This window comes from Citrus clementina, unplaced genomic scaffold, assembly GCF_000493195.1.
Source record: "Citrus clementina cultivar Clemenules unplaced genomic scaffold, Citrus_clementina_v1.0 scaffold_3, whole genome shotgun sequence".
Taxonomy (NCBI): Eukaryota; Viridiplantae; Streptophyta; class Magnoliopsida; order Sapindales; family Rutaceae; genus Citrus; species Citrus x clementina.
The window spans coordinates 38,367,463-38,384,036 of record NW_006262339.1 but is presented as its reverse complement, the minus strand read 5'-3'; the positions used below and the strand labels follow the sequence as shown (position 1 = coordinate 38,384,036).

The window sequence follows — 16,574 nt, the reverse complement described above, 5'->3', positions numbered from 1 at the left end:
CTACAACATATCATCCATAATGAGTGATCAGGCAAAATTGTCTAATAGGGAGATCAAAAGGGTTCTGGAAAAAGTGGTGAACCCTAATAGAAGGGATTGGTCTACTAGACTAAATGATTCCTTATGGACTTATAGAATTGCTTACGAGACACCACTTAACATGTCTCCATACAGATTTGTTGATCACAAAGCTTGCCATATGTCATTAGAATGGGAGCGTAAAACATATTGGCCAGTTTAACAACTGAACATGGATATGAATGTTGCAACAGGGCAGAGAAGGATATAGCTTTATGAGCTAGATGAATTGAGATTATTCTCCTATGAAAATGTAAGAATTTACAAGGAGAGAACTAAACAATAACATGACAAGCAAATCCATTAAAGGAAACTCATTCCAGGCCAACAAATCTTGCTTTATAACTTTAGATTGAATCTTTTCTCTGGAAAGTTAAAGCCTAAATGGTCATGACCCTTCAACTAATCAAGGTTTATCCTTATGGAGCCGTTGATCTTAAAGATGAAAGAATTAGCTAAAAATTCAAAGCAAATAGGCAGAGAGTGAAGAACTATATGGGAGCTAAGGTGAACAGCCTAAAAGAGGATATATTCTTAAAGGATTCAATTTAAGCAAACAAAGAAAGTTAGGGTAAAAGATCTAAAACTAAGCGCTGATTAAGAGGCCACCCAATGAGAGAAGTTTATTTTGAAATTTTAAGCACTTTAATTTAATTTTTATTGTTGATCAGTTTGTTCCTCTATTTTTTTTAAATTTATGCAACTAACTTCCATGTTTTTCTATTGTTTTCTTGTCATTAAACTGTAATTAATCAAAAATTGGGGGTTGGAAAAATTGAATGCAAGACTTGAATGGGGAGGAAAACTGGAATATGTCAATTGGGAGAAAATGATATAAGAACTCATTTGATGGTACAACGAATACATTATCCTGCTGACTTGGCAACTAATGTCTAGCTGACAGTCACTAACGATGAATAATTTTTTTTTTTTTACCGTTGGTGACCCTTATGCCTATGTCAGCGAAACGATCTTTTTTAAATTTAAGAGGAATGAAATCCCTAATTTCTGTGAACCATATTTCTCTTATTCTCCATCTCCTTTTGAAAGTTCAAAATTTTCTAAATCATCAAATTAATTTTGACTATCTCTCTTTGTGTTTCCATTCCTCTATAAATTTAAGCTTTTCATTGTTTCACTGTCACTACCAATTCCTCTTCTCTACTGTAATCTTCAAAATTGCTCTCTCTCTCTCTCTCTCTCTCTCTCTCTCTCTCTCTCTTATAAACTCCCAATCTCTTGTTCTAACAGAACTCCCTTAAGTGTTGCAGCAATGCCGAGAGTTAAAGTACCTACTAAGGACGCAAAAAGATTCAACAGTTACAAAGTTGAAGAGAAGTACGAAGAGTTCATTAAACCTCTCGCAAAATTTGCCCCCTGCTATTAATAACGGTCTAAATTGTTCCTACAGTGAATTCATTTGAAATATAAGAGCCTTTTGTATTTCTTCGATTGGGCTAAAGCTACAATGTCGGGCATTGAGGCCCGGCATCGTGCCGGCTTGTAAACGCAGCCGTTGGATTCAAGAAAAATGAATCCAACGGCTGAGATTGAAAAGAAATAAAAAAGAGAAAAAAATTGTTAACTTGTTAAACCGGTTCCCAAAGCTTGCAAAATAAAATTTTGCTTTTTGAGGGTTTCACCCAGGCCATTCCCAATCTGTCACACCTCTCTTTGAAATCACAAATTTCTCTCAAATTTCTCTCTTCTATTTGTTTAGTAATCACGCAAGATTGAAGGCACCATCTCGTTCAAAGCAAATAACAAGTGGAATCCATGAAGCGGTGGCTGTCATCCTGAGGTGTTGAAGATGAACACAAGTTCCTCTCTTTCCTTTTCATTTTGTGAGTTAACGGCAAGGTGAGGAGGTAATTTTGACCTTTGTGGTTTTTGTGATGTACTGTAAATTTTGTGTGAAATAATTAGAGATTTGAAACAATTAGAAGTTTGGTAATTTAGAGTGAAAAAAGATATTTAGATGATGAAAATTTGATGTTGAAGAGATGATTAATGGCTTGGAAGCATGAAATTGGCAAGAAAATCCTCAATCCTGATATGATTGATGTACTGTAATTCAAGCATGAAATTGAAGAAAGATATTTAGAAGGGGATGCAATGTTCCCATGATTTTGCGTAGTTTCAATGGCATTAGTTAGTAAAAATTCAATGGCATTTTTTAATTTATTTCTATTTTGTGGTTGATTTTTTTAGGTTTAGTTTTTAAGTGTTATTTTTCTATGGGTACCCTAAATTTTTCTTGTTTGGTTTTAAGTGTTTTTTGCTTGTTTTGAGCTCTACACTCTTTGGTAGGAATACTAAAGATGAGCGCTCAAAAATTTGCCAAGAACTTACCCATTGTTTTGGGTCCGGCCTTGATACTACATTTATGTGTGGTCTATTTCAGGATTTAAAATATAGCATACAGTTGTAAAATGGAGTCCACATAAGGCAGAAGGGGAGGACCTGGTCAGAGAGCGTGGATACACTTTTTGTAAGTATAAAATTATTGCTTTGAATAAAGTTCTTATTATAATTATCTATTTTGTTGATGTAATCAGTTGAACTAAAATGTTGTGTACAGTAAGCATAAAGCAGAAAAGGTGAGGCAAGAAGGGATCAAAAAAGTTTGTAGGGCGACAATTGTTGAAAAATGGAAGAAATTAACGAATGAGGAGAAGTGCCGATTTGGTACGATGCATGAGGACCCAAGTTCAAATGTTGGTGAAATGAGTATTGAAAAAACAGATGAAGAACAAAAAATTGGGGATAAGCATAGCCAATGTAATTTATCTCGTTGTCGTGTCAGTGCATTCACTAAGGTCATTTCCACATTGTCGGCTGACCAACAAGCTGCAATTAGAGAAATTGGCTTCGGAAGCATGCTAGAATTACGATGTGGTCGCCTGAGACAAGACTTCTGTGAAACACTTGTCCAACAATGTGATACAAAGAGGCACTGTATAGTTTTGCAAGGGAGAGAGTTTTGTTTAAACCCTACAACCTTCAGCATCGTAATGGGGATAAAAAATGGAGGGGAACCAGTAAACATCCGAGAAGAAGCGGGTGATATAATTGAACTGCGTGCCAAGTATAGAACGGGTGGAAGAGGAATTGAAATAGCCGCAGTTAGTGAAAGATTGATAGCTAGTGAGAGTAATGATGATGACTTTAAGATCATGTTTTGTTTGTTTCTTCTAGGAACTGTATTGTGTCCCACAAGTGCCAGCTACATCAATCCGATGTATCTGCATTCCCTAAAAGATGTGCAGTTAATTAGGAAAAAGAATTGGGCTACATGGTGTTTCAACTTTTTGTGGGAGGGCATAGCGAAGTATAAAGATCATCAAGTGAAGTCAGTTAGTAGTTGTGTTGTGTTTTTATAGGTATATGTAAGAAATCTTAGGGCCCGTTTGGTACCGTTTTGCAAGCCATGTTTTCGTTTTCATTTTCATTTTTATAATACACACATAAAACATGTTTGGTGGATTTTTTTCACAAAACAAATTACAAAACACAAAATCCGGATTCATTATTATAACTATACAACTGAAAACAAGTTAAACATGTTCTCTAAATTTTACAAACTAAACCTAAAAATGAATTAAAAAACAATAAAGAAATCGTGACCCTGCAGCCCTCACTTTTCTCTTCACTGCAGCCCTCACTCTCAATCCAGTTCACTGCAGCTCCCTCTTTCCCCTCAATTTTCTCAATCCAGTTGCAGCAAATCTCTCTCTTGGTCGCTCTTGGTGTGCTAGCCACTGCCGCTGCTCTTTCTCCGCCGTAACCGCTGCTGCTGCTACTTCGTCTTTGCTCTCTCGGATCTTCGTCTACTGCTACTTCGTTGTCACTTGCCGGTATTTATTTTGTTTATGAGTTGAAATTTTTGAGAGATGATTTGAGTGATTTTTAATTCTGGAAATTTCTGAGGTTGTTCATATGTAGTGACAAATTGTTTATTTATGAGCTGAAATTTTTCCTCATTTATTTTAGAGATTGTGAAATCTCAATTTGTGTTCAAAAAATAATAATTCTATTTCCAAGTTTGATAATGCAACCTAAATTAAAAAAAAAAATCCTTCACAGATTTGTGCGAAAAGGAAGAAAAAGAAATGCACGAGAAAATAATCAAATTGTAACTGGCAATTTGATTGCAGAGTAGAATTGAATTCATTTTTGTATAAACTCCCAAAATCTCTTTTCATAATGCCAAATCATAATCAAGAAGCTTCCTCTCATACGAAATTTTTATAATGAATAAATTTATATTGATATATTAATTCCAAAAGTAATAATTTTGTATAAATCACTTGATGAATTTGTGGGTCTTAAATTGTCCTAGAAAATATACCCTTTATGCTAGAGATCTTTGATATTTCCACTATTTTTTATGAAGAAAATAGACATAAGAGTATGAGAGGAATCTTTATTGGATTAAAATGGGTGTTTGAAGTAAAACAAAAAATTTCATTGATGAGTGTTGTGAGAAATTGAGTTTGTTGAGTATTTTAATGAATTCAAATAAACTTCACCTTGTACTCAATAATTCCACATATCTCAAATGATATAACTAGAGTATTGTAGATTAATCATATTGGGGGTTATTACATTACTGAAAATTGAGTGGGGGATTAATAGCATGTACTGAAAATTGTATGTTTATATCTAAAAATTTAATAGCAGTGTTTTTAATTTGATTAATATTTGATATATGTTTTATTTTTTATTTTTTCGGGTACCATTCAGTTTTTAATGTATGACATGTTGCTGAAATATGTATATGTTATGTTGAATTTGATCATTATTTGATATGTGTTATTTTTTCTAATTTTTCAAGATATGGATGCACATGATGTTGATGTTGATGTTGAGGATAAGGCTGATTGGTCTACCCGGACCGAAACCGTTTTTATTCGTATTGTACATGACCATGTTAAAAAGGGTGATTTACAAACATCAACTTTCACTAAGAAAATTTGGAACACTATAAGTGATTTACAATCATTTACGTGATTATAGAGGATCAGGTCGAGCACCTAGAGGTCCTCAAGAATTGTTTAATTATAGACATTCATCATTGCGTAATGTAATTGAGCGATGCTTTGGTGTTTTAAAAGCGCGATTTTCAATTTTAAGGGACATGCATAATTATAGTTTACGTAAGCAACGTCTAATTCCAATTGCATGTTGCGCTTTGCATAATTTTATTCGACGAGAAAATGCAAGTGATAGGTTATTTGGGGACTTTGATGTGCAAGATTTGGTTACCAACGATGAAAGAGACACTAGTAGGCCACTTACTAATATTGATTTATCTCCAGCAAGTGTCGCAGAGATGAATGCTACAAGAGATGGAATTGCAGCTTTTATGTGGCATGATTACATACGTAATGCATAATGTGTATCATGTAGTTTTTTTTATAATTATTTTGTTTAAATCATGTGTTGTAATATATATCTTAATTATATAGTGTAAAAACAATGACAATGTCAAACTTCTTTTTAATTAATGTTAATTCTTAAACTTTATTATCATGTAATTTTTTATATTAAATTTGGTTAAATTATTTTGTTGTATTTGTGTGTATTAGCTAAATAATTATTTTATGACTATAAATATAATGTAAATGATTAGTAAAAACTGTTTTTGAAAAAAGCATTACCAAACGCATATTCTCTGTTTTTATCATTTTCAATTGTGTCTACCAAACGCATATTACAGTTTTTAGTTTTAAAATATAGGATACATAAAATGATACCAGACGCATAATTAAATTCGAAATACAGTAAATGCAAAACATCATTTTCATTTTCGTTTTTATTCTAAAAAAATACAGATTCAAAAACAATACCAAACAGGCCCTTAGATGCCATAATTAATTTGCCAAATACGAAAAATAAAATGTCGTAGTAATTGTTTTTTGAATGAACAGTTGTTCTACTTTAGTGCTGTTTTGTATGATCGGTGTTCCATGGACAGAACATTTTGCCCTGTTAGTGTATGGACCAAGGAAGAGATTCGGCGCTTATTGAATTGGCGGAAAAAGTTTGGGGACATGACAAGTACTGAGGTTTGTTTTATTTTTTGTCTTGTTCACACATGTATTTAATTTTGTTTACGGTTAATTGAATATATTTTGATTGTCATTATGTATGATTGTTGTGCATATTTATTTTAGGTTCTAATGTGTGAATCAAATTTTCTGCAGCTTGAAAGAAATTTCCCTCATTTTAAACAAACCGAAGATGCTGGGCCAAGCACTGTTAATATAGAGGAAGCTTTTAGGGTACTAACACAGTGTGTCCACAGAATTGAACACAAAATGGATTCGTTCAATGTGAGAATGGAAATGGTTGAGAAGTCTTTGGAGGAATTGAGATCAAAGTCTCCGGTTGGTGCACCATCAAAACAACCATCTGATCCATGCCAGCCATCTCCGAGCTTGAAAATAGTAGAACCAACATGTCCAGTCAGAAAAACCGAGCCAACCACTGATGGAAAAAACAAAATGGTAATGGATAGCGACGAGGACTCTGTGGATCGCAGATTGAACCTGAGCCTCGATAAAATAATGGGCTGGATGGGGACAAGAGAAAGAATCGGTGAATTTCGCAAAGATCATACCCACTTTGTCCCTATTCCACCACCTAATCTCCGAGATGAGGTACAATTTTATAACATCGTTTTCTTAAAATTATTTCGATGATAACTCACTTATGAAGTAACTTACATATAAATTTATTTTTTATAAAGGATATAGACGAACCAGTTCAACTTAAGCAAGAACCTCAAACATCTACTAGTGTAAGTGTCCTGCCAACGCGACCAAGTAGGAATCGTAGGCCAGGCCGATATCAACTTTCACCGTACGATCAAGTGTCCAGGGGAGCAAATCCCAAGTATAAAGCTGGTCTGTTTCAAGTCAATGATCCAGTTACGCTGGAAGAATTGAAGCTTATTTAATATGCTTTTAACAAAGAGGCTGACGGAAGGTAAAATTCAGAAGACTAAAATTAGTTTTCTGTATATAGTTGTTATGTTATACGACTAAAAAATTACCGTGTTTTGTCTTTAGTGAAATCATTGTTTCTAGTTACGGCGAAATTCTTAATCGGCATTCTTTATTGACTCTTTTGCTGGGAGCTTATCTATGTGCCGAGGTATTAGGTTTCAACATTTGGTGATGTCACAATATATGTTTGTCGTTTATTATATGTTATTATATATCTGAATCAATATGATCACTTTTAGGTGATTTATATGAAAGCGCATCACCTCACCCTCATTCAGCAGGTGGTGGAGAAAGATGTGCCAATGAACTGGTATTTACCAACAAGATATTTTGTGAGTCTCACCGGTACTTGTTGCATTGTGTTTTGGTTTCTTTATTGACAACTTCCTTATGCAACGTTGTCTTTATTATGTGTAGCAAGTAGTTCTAATGGTCGGAGATGAGGTGGATTGTTTTGCAAGGGCAGCTAGATGTGGAAAGAATTTTATGCAACAGGTGCATAGGTGTCAAAAGGTTACTTTCTTAACCTTTAACTTATTTCAGTTTATACTAGTGTGCTTGGTGTATGACATTGACAATTGAAATGTCAGATTTATGTGCCAATAAACGATGAATCATCTCATTGGTACCTACTGATCGTGAATGTCAGAAATACAAGTGCAGAAATATGGGATCCTCTTCCAGATCCTCACAGTAATAGAAGACGGCACGATCAAGCCATGCGCATTGTATCTTAATCATGTTCTTATTTTTTTCATGATCTATTTAACATTATCAGTTATGTATATTGTGTTATATTCATATCCATAATATTGTCTGGTTTTCGACATTGCCGACAGCTACATTCCTTGGATTGGATTCTGCAGCCCCAATTGCCAAGCAATATGCAAAACGTGAAGTTTCAAGACTTTCCAATCAACCGGGACATTGGAGTTCCAAAGCAAAGGAATGGATATGACTGTGGGGTTTATGTGATAAACTATATGGACAACCCAGAATTTATTCCGAAGAAATCGTCAACTTTGGTACGACTATGCCAAACTTGTTTAATGGTTGAACTCAAAATTTTGTTAACTTCATAATTATATAAAACCTATTAGTTATATGAAAGTAATATTAGTTTCCTTTCAAATTGACTAGTACACATCTGAGGATACACGGGGTAGGCTAGCCATTCAACTAATTAATTCTGCATTGAATCAAAATCGAGATAAATTGCTAGAACTAAGCAGCGCACAGTTTGCGATTCATGCTGTAATGGTGAACCCTGTACCCTCTCAAGTGCAAAAGCCATTTCACCAACAAAGCGGCAACATTCGTAAGAAGAAGAAAGTTAACACGAGAACGCGCGCTTAGATATCGAACCATACTAGGGAATGATTATGCAAGTGATTGCATACTATTTTTTTTTGTAAGTTGTTTGAAACGTGTTGGGAGGTCATACCGTGACTTTTTTTGTCTTCTTGCTTACGATGGTTGTAAAATCAATTTTAATGGAGAATTATCTTTAAATTTATGACATGGTTATGTATTCTCGGCCGAGACATTATTTAACTATAATGAACATATGCATGTTAACAGTGTTCACATCTCATCATTTGATATTGAACTGGTTGTCATGTTGGTACATGATAGTGGAATTCAAATGGTAATACATATTGACTCATTTTAATGGCACTGATTAATGAGGCCACCAATAAAAAACATTAGAAAATCGGTTGCTTGCATGACCTAACAATGTTGGATTGACACCAGCAAAGGCTCCAGGATTCTGGGTGCTTGATGAATCGACTGCGGCAAAACAACAAATGGATTGATTATGAGGCATTTCACACTTAGTGAGTACCAATTATAGGTGTTGACATTATTCGATGCGTACGATTGTCTTTGTGCTTTTAGCACAATATATAATTCATAAAATTTAAATCCAGTTATTTCTTAGAGTTCTAGAAATAAGCAGGGGCAAGAAACTATGACTATGAACTGGCACCCCACACACGGATCCTCTGTTCAATTGGAACCCGACAACATGGACATGTAGCTTTCCCCTTCTTTCCATAATTGTCACTGCAATTGGCACACAAAACTTGGTGCGCACATGGCAAGAAAACAATTGAAACTTCATCTTTCAAACAAATTATACATTCCCTATCACAGTTGGTTTTTTCTGATCGCAGCCGAGTGAGGCAGTTTGCTGTTTTTTCTTGGAGACGAAACCGGATAGCCGGTTATTCAAACCGGAAATTCGGATTCGCTTGGCTAGGTCACTGCCCACAACCGGTTAGCCGGTTAAGAATTTCCGGATAGCCGGATTCGCGAGTATATAAACTGTTCATCTCCTCATTTATCTTTTGGTAAACCGGTTAGCTTTCTCTCTCTAAAACTGATTATTCCTCTCTCATTTTCTCTCCAAAATCCATCATTTTCACATGTTTTTTATACAAATGGATCCATGAAACTTGTTTCCCATCCGGTCTTGTATCCAAAATCATCCTTTAAACCTTTTTTTCAACCTCAAAATCAATAGATCCGAAATCAATTCTAGGGTTTAAGTCGAAACTTCTCTCTCTATATTTCTCCCTCTGAAGCCGTTTTTGATTGAAATTGCTTCTCAAAATCTCTTTCCATCCTTATTATCTCCCTTCTCATTGATTTATTTCACTTCAAATCAAACAAATTCACCATGTCAAGCTCACGGCCGGTTCGAAGAAAAGGCAAATAACTGGTTCAACATACCAACCGGTCACGACAAGCAGGGGGCACATCCAATAAATCCAACTTTGAGGCCACACACTTTCAGAACCACAAACATCTAGCCAAACGATTTCACCAACAGTTCATGACTCGTGAGGTACTCTAAACCTTTTTTGTTTTACCGGATTGGTTGAATAATCTTAGTATTAGCAATAGAACTTTATTGCAATTGTTGGAAGATGTTGGTTGGCTTAATGCAATTGTTTTTTAGGAAAATGTATATCCCGACTTGGTGAAAGTGTTTTACTCGAATATGGATTGTTTCGCGGAGAAAGAGAATCGAGTAATCACCACAGTTGGAGGAGTTTCGATTGAGTTTGATGATTCGGAGTTGAACTCTATCCTAGGAACTTCCGATGATGGCCTAGAAATTTTTTCACCTAGGAAACCTCCTAATATTGATGATTATGTTCATATTGATGCTGTTGAGAATATATGTCGTCGTATTGACCTTTCGGATGATGATTGTACTATCCATTTTCGCACCCAATGTCTTTGTCTTCAAACTCGGATATTACTTCGTTTTATTCAGAGTATTGTGCTTCCTAGATCAGGCCATTTGGATGAGGTTTCTCATATGGATGTTGCCTTGATTGATTGTATTCTTAGACATCGTCCAGTCGACTTAGGATACACCATTGTCCGAAACATGCTTAGTATACCTAAGTTGATTACTCGTTCCCTTCCGTATGGTCATTTCATCACCCGAATCCTCAAATACTTTAGCGTCCATATCCAAGAACCATCATGTAGGCCATCTAAGAGCATTGGGGATGAGGCTGTTAGTTCTTTAGGTTTTGAGTGTCGTAATGGCACTTGGGTAAAAGTCACTGATAATAAGTTCACCTTTCTTGCTCCAAGTGATGATCGGCCACTTAATGCTGTGGTTCCAGCCCATCAGCTACCTGTTTTTTCGCTTTCATTTCGGGGTCAGCGTAGACGTCGAGCTCCTTCAGTATCTCCCTCGGCTCCTACAGCCTCTGCACCTGCTTTACCACATCCCGAGCCTCCTACTTCTGAAGAAGTTACTCTTCAACAGCTTATGGATGAGGTGAGGACACTCTCTGTGCGGCAGACTAAGTTTCACCAGCAGCAGCAGCAGCGTATTCATGGACAGCGCATCCTCTTTGAGCACTTCGGCATTCCATATCCATATCCATCTCCATCACCACCATCCTCACCACCTCAGTAGTCTCTTATGCTTGTATTTGGACACACCTACATTTCATTATAATTTATGGAGTTAAGTTGTTTTTCATAATCTTTGATTTTAATAAATTATTGTTTTGAATTTCGGATTTGGACCTATTTCAAAATATTTAAATGTTTTGGGTCATTCTATAATTTCTCATATTTTGGATCATATCTTAATTTCAAAAAGTTTTGAGTTTAATAAAGTAATAATTAGGAATTCTAAAATTGGACCAATTTGGAAATTTTTATAACGTTTTGGGTCATAACATAGTTTCATACAATTTTGAGGTTAAACTGTATTTTTAAAACATAATTCATTGTAACACTTCACGTAGAATATACAACTTATCACGTAAAGTTCGTAACTTCGACATCAAACATGAAACGGACGAGAATATTTCAGAATATTCTTTATTTTGGCTTAATTCAACACATGCAACATCTTACGTCAAATATGAAATCCAACCGTCAGATATGCAACAACATACGTTAAACATGAAACTTGCAATACTTCACGCCAAACTTATCACGTAAAGTTCACAACTTCGAGGTCAAACATGAAACGGACGAGAATATTCTAGAATATTCTTTATTTTAGCTTTATCAAAAACTTGCAACATCGCACGTCAAACATGAAATCCTACCGTCCAACATGCAACAACTGACGTTAAACATGAAACTTGAAACACTTCACGTGAAATCTACGACTTATCACGTCAAGTTCGCAACATGGACATCAAACATGAAACGGGGGAGAATATTCGAGAATATTATTTATTTTGGCTTTATTCAAGACATGCAACCTCTAACATCAAACATGCAATCGAGACGTCGGATATGCAACAACTGGCGTTAAACATGAAACTTGCAACACTTGATGTGAAATATACGACTTATCACGTCAAGTTCGCAACATGGACGTCAAACATGAAACGGACGAGAATATTCGAGAATATTCTTTATTTTGGCTTTATCCAAAACTTGCAACATCATACATCAAACATTAAATCCTACTGTCACACATGCAACAACTGACGTTAAACATGAAACTTGCAACATTTCACGTGAAATATGCAACTTATCATGTAAAGTTCGCAACTTCGACGTCAAACATGAAACGGACGAGAATATTCGAGAATATTCTTTATTTTGGCTTTATCCAAAACATGCAACATTTAACGTCAACATGAAACCGAGACGGCCGGCATGCAACAACGGATGTTAAAACATGCTATTTGCAATACTGCACGTGAAATATGCAACTTATCACGTAAAGTTCGCAACTTCGACGTCAAACATGAAATGGACGAGAATATTCAAGAATATTCTTTATTTTGCCTTTATTCAAGACATGCAACCGTGACGTCCGACATGCAACAACGGACGTTAAACATGAAACTTGCAACACTTCACGCGAAATATGCAACTTATCACGTAAAGTTCGCAACTTCGACGTCAAACATGAAACGGACGAGAATATTCGAGAATATTCTTTATTTTGGCTTTATTCAAAACATGCAACATCGTACGTCAAACATGAAATCCAACCGTCGAAAATACAACAACTGACGTTAAATATGAAACTTGCAACACTTCACGCGAAATATGCAACTTATCACGTAAAGTTCGCAACTTCGACGTCAAACATGAAACGGATGAGAATATTCGGGAATATTCTTTATTTTGCCTTTATTCAAAACATGCAACATCGTACGTCAAACATGAAATCCAACCGTCGAAAATGCAACAACTGACGTTAAATATGAAACTTGCAACACTTCACGCGAAATATGCAACTTATCACGTAAAGTTCGCAACTTCGACGTCAAACATGAAACGGACGAGAATATTCGGGAATATTCTTTATTTTGGCTTTATTCAACACATGCAACATCTTACGTTAAACATGCAATCGAGATGTCGAACATGCAACAACTGACGTTAAAACTGAAATACTATTTTCTCACTTCCCAAACACCTGTAATATAATTTTTTTTTTAGATTTTATTATTTTAGAAAATTATATTTTGTACATGATGAAATAACTTTAATCGGTGAAATCTAAAAATTAAAGGATAAGACTATTTGAACTCATAAAAGTATTTATTATATGAAGATAGTTTAAGAATATAAAATTTTAGATGAAAATTGGTTTGAACTTTGAAGAGTAATCTTAGGGGCTAGAGTAACAAGCTAACTGCAATTTTTCATTATATTGGGGTGAAAATGTAAATGAAAGAGAGAGTCAGGAGCTAACTGCAATTTGCCAGTACTCATCTCGCAAAAGACAAAAACTGGGGTTATGGCGTCGTAGGGACACCGTAGCCGGAACCTCGTGTATATAAGATACATTTCTGTCTTCAAAACGATTTTTTATTGATCATTCATAATTTAAATAATTCAAAAAGAGTTATTTCCTTTTTTGGAATTATCCAAATTTATCATGGATAAATCTATCAAATTTAGCTAAAAAAATTGAAAAGCAAAGATGTAATGAGATCTTTTAGGGGTGTTCGCAGATCGGATTTTACAAATTAGACATCAATCCATATCCGATCCACAATTTTGTGGATTATAATTTTTCAATCCAATCCAATCCACGGATTGATTAAACTCAATCCAAATTCAATCCATACTTCTGCGGATCGGATGCGGATTTGACTAAATCCATATCTAATCCATACGTTTGCGGATTGGATGCGGATTTAACTTAATTCATATCCAATCCACCATTTTACGCATTAGTTTCTGAATTAAAAATTTTTAGTTCTCCCCAATCCATGAACTAATGAAATTAAAAAAAATCTAATATAAAAATAATTAAAATTGAATAAAATTTAAACAAATTAATTGTTTAAATAAAACTAAAATAATACATTCAAAGTTTCAAAATATAGCACATTGAGATTAATTGTTCAAATAAACCTACAATAATACGTTTAAAGTTTCAAAATACAACACACTAAGATTAATTGTTCAAATAAAGTTACAATAATACATTAATATAACATCGAAATTAATTGTTCAAATAAAGTCACAATTAATTGAAATGGCAAAGTTTATGAAACCAAACACAGTCTGATCCTTCACCAGGGCTATTGCACTTGTCTTAAAGTGGTGATTATGGAGCCGTCAACGATGGGAACCAGGAGAAGTACGGGTGGCGATCTTGAAGGTTGTGATAGTGCAATTGTTTGGCTGGAACTAGTGATTGTGAAGTGGTTCGATGGACTCGGGGAAGAAGATGGCTTGCTCTCGCTGGAATCACGTGGTCGATGTCCTTCAAATCGGTGTCGAGAGTGTATCGAACCAGTATTGGGTGTTGCTAGTGCGTGTGACGGCAGAAAAGCTTAGGGTTTTTTGTTTGCAAATTATTGGTGACTTGGCGTTATGTTATTTTGCTTTTGGGTGACTTTGCAAATTGTTAGTAACTTGGCGTTATGTTACTTTGCTTTTGCTAATGCGTGTGACTTTGCTTTTATTTTGTTGTATAATTTTTACAAGTTATATTTGTATATTTGTATATTTGATTATTTAATTATTTTTTATTTAATATTATTATTGGGTAATGGCTAAGATATGTTATAATGCTTATGTAACTATGTACTGTCATATTTATAATATTCTTTAATTAAATTTATATATATATATATATATATATATTTTTTTTTTTTTTTTTTTTTTTTTTTTTTGCGGATTCACGGATTTTTATGAATTTATAGAAGTAAATCCATATCCAATCCATCAACTGCGGATTTTTAAATTTTCAATCCATATCCAATCCACGGATCCACGAATCGGATTTATACAGATCGAATTTTCACGGATCATACGGATTGAGCGGATCGAATTGGATTCTAAACACCCCTAAGATCTTTTATAAACTATCGGATGTAAAGATCATTTACCCAATATATAATATAAGTAGGAATAATGTTGTAAAAGTGCAAACGCAGTCACAAATAACGCTAATTTTCAGCGGTACTCAGAAATCCTCTTAAGCATACCAAAGGCCTTATTATCTCGGGTATATCTTCGCCGTAAAGATAATGACAAAGTACGCCTTTATCGATGACAGCCATTGCACCCTCAGCAGCAGCTCTATGATCAAAAGGAAGTTTTAATGCTAAGTAATCACGAGCCATTCTTGCGAGGGTAGGATAAAATGGAGCATTGCCACGCCACCAAGCTAGTATGTCAAACTCTTCTACTGCTGGTACTTTAAGCTCTTTCATATACAGATCAAGTTCTGATTTTGGTGATGAAGGCCTCCCCATGGCGTCTGGCATTTCATATGACTTTGAATTGTTGGAGTCGGTTGCTGCATATGCATCATAAACGTCTCTAAAATCTTCATTAATTTTCTCAAGGTATCTATCAGCATCACTGCCATATATCTCTTTGCAACGAAGTTGCACGCCATCCATTTTGAACCGTGGGTCAAGAACTACTGCAATAGCTCTAATCGAATAATAATTGCTAAAATATAGATCAATAGCTGCCTTCATCACTTTTTTGCAAAAAAGACAATCTTCAATTGGGTGGTTGCATCGATCCTTTAATATCTTATGCACGTATGGAAGGTCTACAATTATCGGAGTATCACATTTACCCGACGAAAAGCCGGCATCAGCATCCTTCAAGAATTTCAAATGCTCGAATGTGGCAGTTACCTCATCCCATTTTTGTTCAGTTAAATTAATTGATCTAAAATCGGAATCTAATTGCCCCAGCTCAAAAAATGCTTCTTTAAAGCCCACTGCAGTCGCAAAGTACTTAAAATGTCCCCAGGGATCAGGAACACGATTGAGCCAGCAAATGGCTCTTTGTACGTCACCATCCAACTGAATTCGTTCATCTGATCCCGACTTGTTAACCACATAATGAGCACACTCCTTTAAGGACTGTATCCCATCCCTGAAGTAATCTTCGGATCGCAATACACCATCAATATAATCCATTAAACGATCGGCATTACGCAGGCAGCCGGCAAAAGAAGAGAACCTTGTTGACTAAACCAACTTTCCTCATCATATGCTGGATGAATTTGAAAAGGAACAAGTACAGAGCATATTTTCCCATGGATACTCAAACATGAATATTATAAATTTTGATCATATTCAGGATATGCAGACAACTTTTGCCTTCAAAGATCTAGGTAACCTTAATTATTTTCTAAGAGTTGAAGTTACCAAAGCATTTGATGGGATTCATTTGCCACAAACCAAATACATTGATGATCTTTTGGCCAAAAATGGCATGGCAAAATGCAGTTCAGTACCTACATCTATGTCCACAGGGCATTGTCTCACAAAGGATTCAGGGATGTTATTGAAAATTCATCTCAATACAGGAGTATTATAGGTGCATTGCAATGTGTCTCTCACCAGGCCAGAAATAGCTTTCTCAGTTAATAAATTCAGTTTCTAGCTTGTCCTATAACTCAACACTGGGAAACTTGCAAACGACTGCTAAGATACTTGAGAGGAACTATCAAGTTTGGCTGCACTTCTTAACCTGTGGAGATATGCAGCT

General features: G+C 35.2%; 1 protein-coding gene and 1 pseudogene across 1 annotated transcript; one reads left to right on the top strand and one right to left on the bottom strand.

The window, feature by feature from the left end:
• Positions 1–4,917: 4,917 nt before the first annotated feature.
• LOC112099958 lies at positions 4,918–5,476 on the top strand. The gene is made up of 2 exons (XM_024187498.1): positions 4,918–5,020; positions 5,106–5,476. The coding sequence occupies exons 1-2, from the start codon at positions 4,918–4,920 to the stop codon at positions 5,474–5,476; spliced, it is 474 nt and encodes a 157-aa protein (XP_024043266.1).
• Positions 5,477–15,007: 9,531 nt separating this feature from the next.
• On the bottom strand, positions 15,008–16,134 carry LOC18046490 (annotated as a pseudogene).
• Positions 16,135–16,574: the final 440 nt, after the last annotated feature.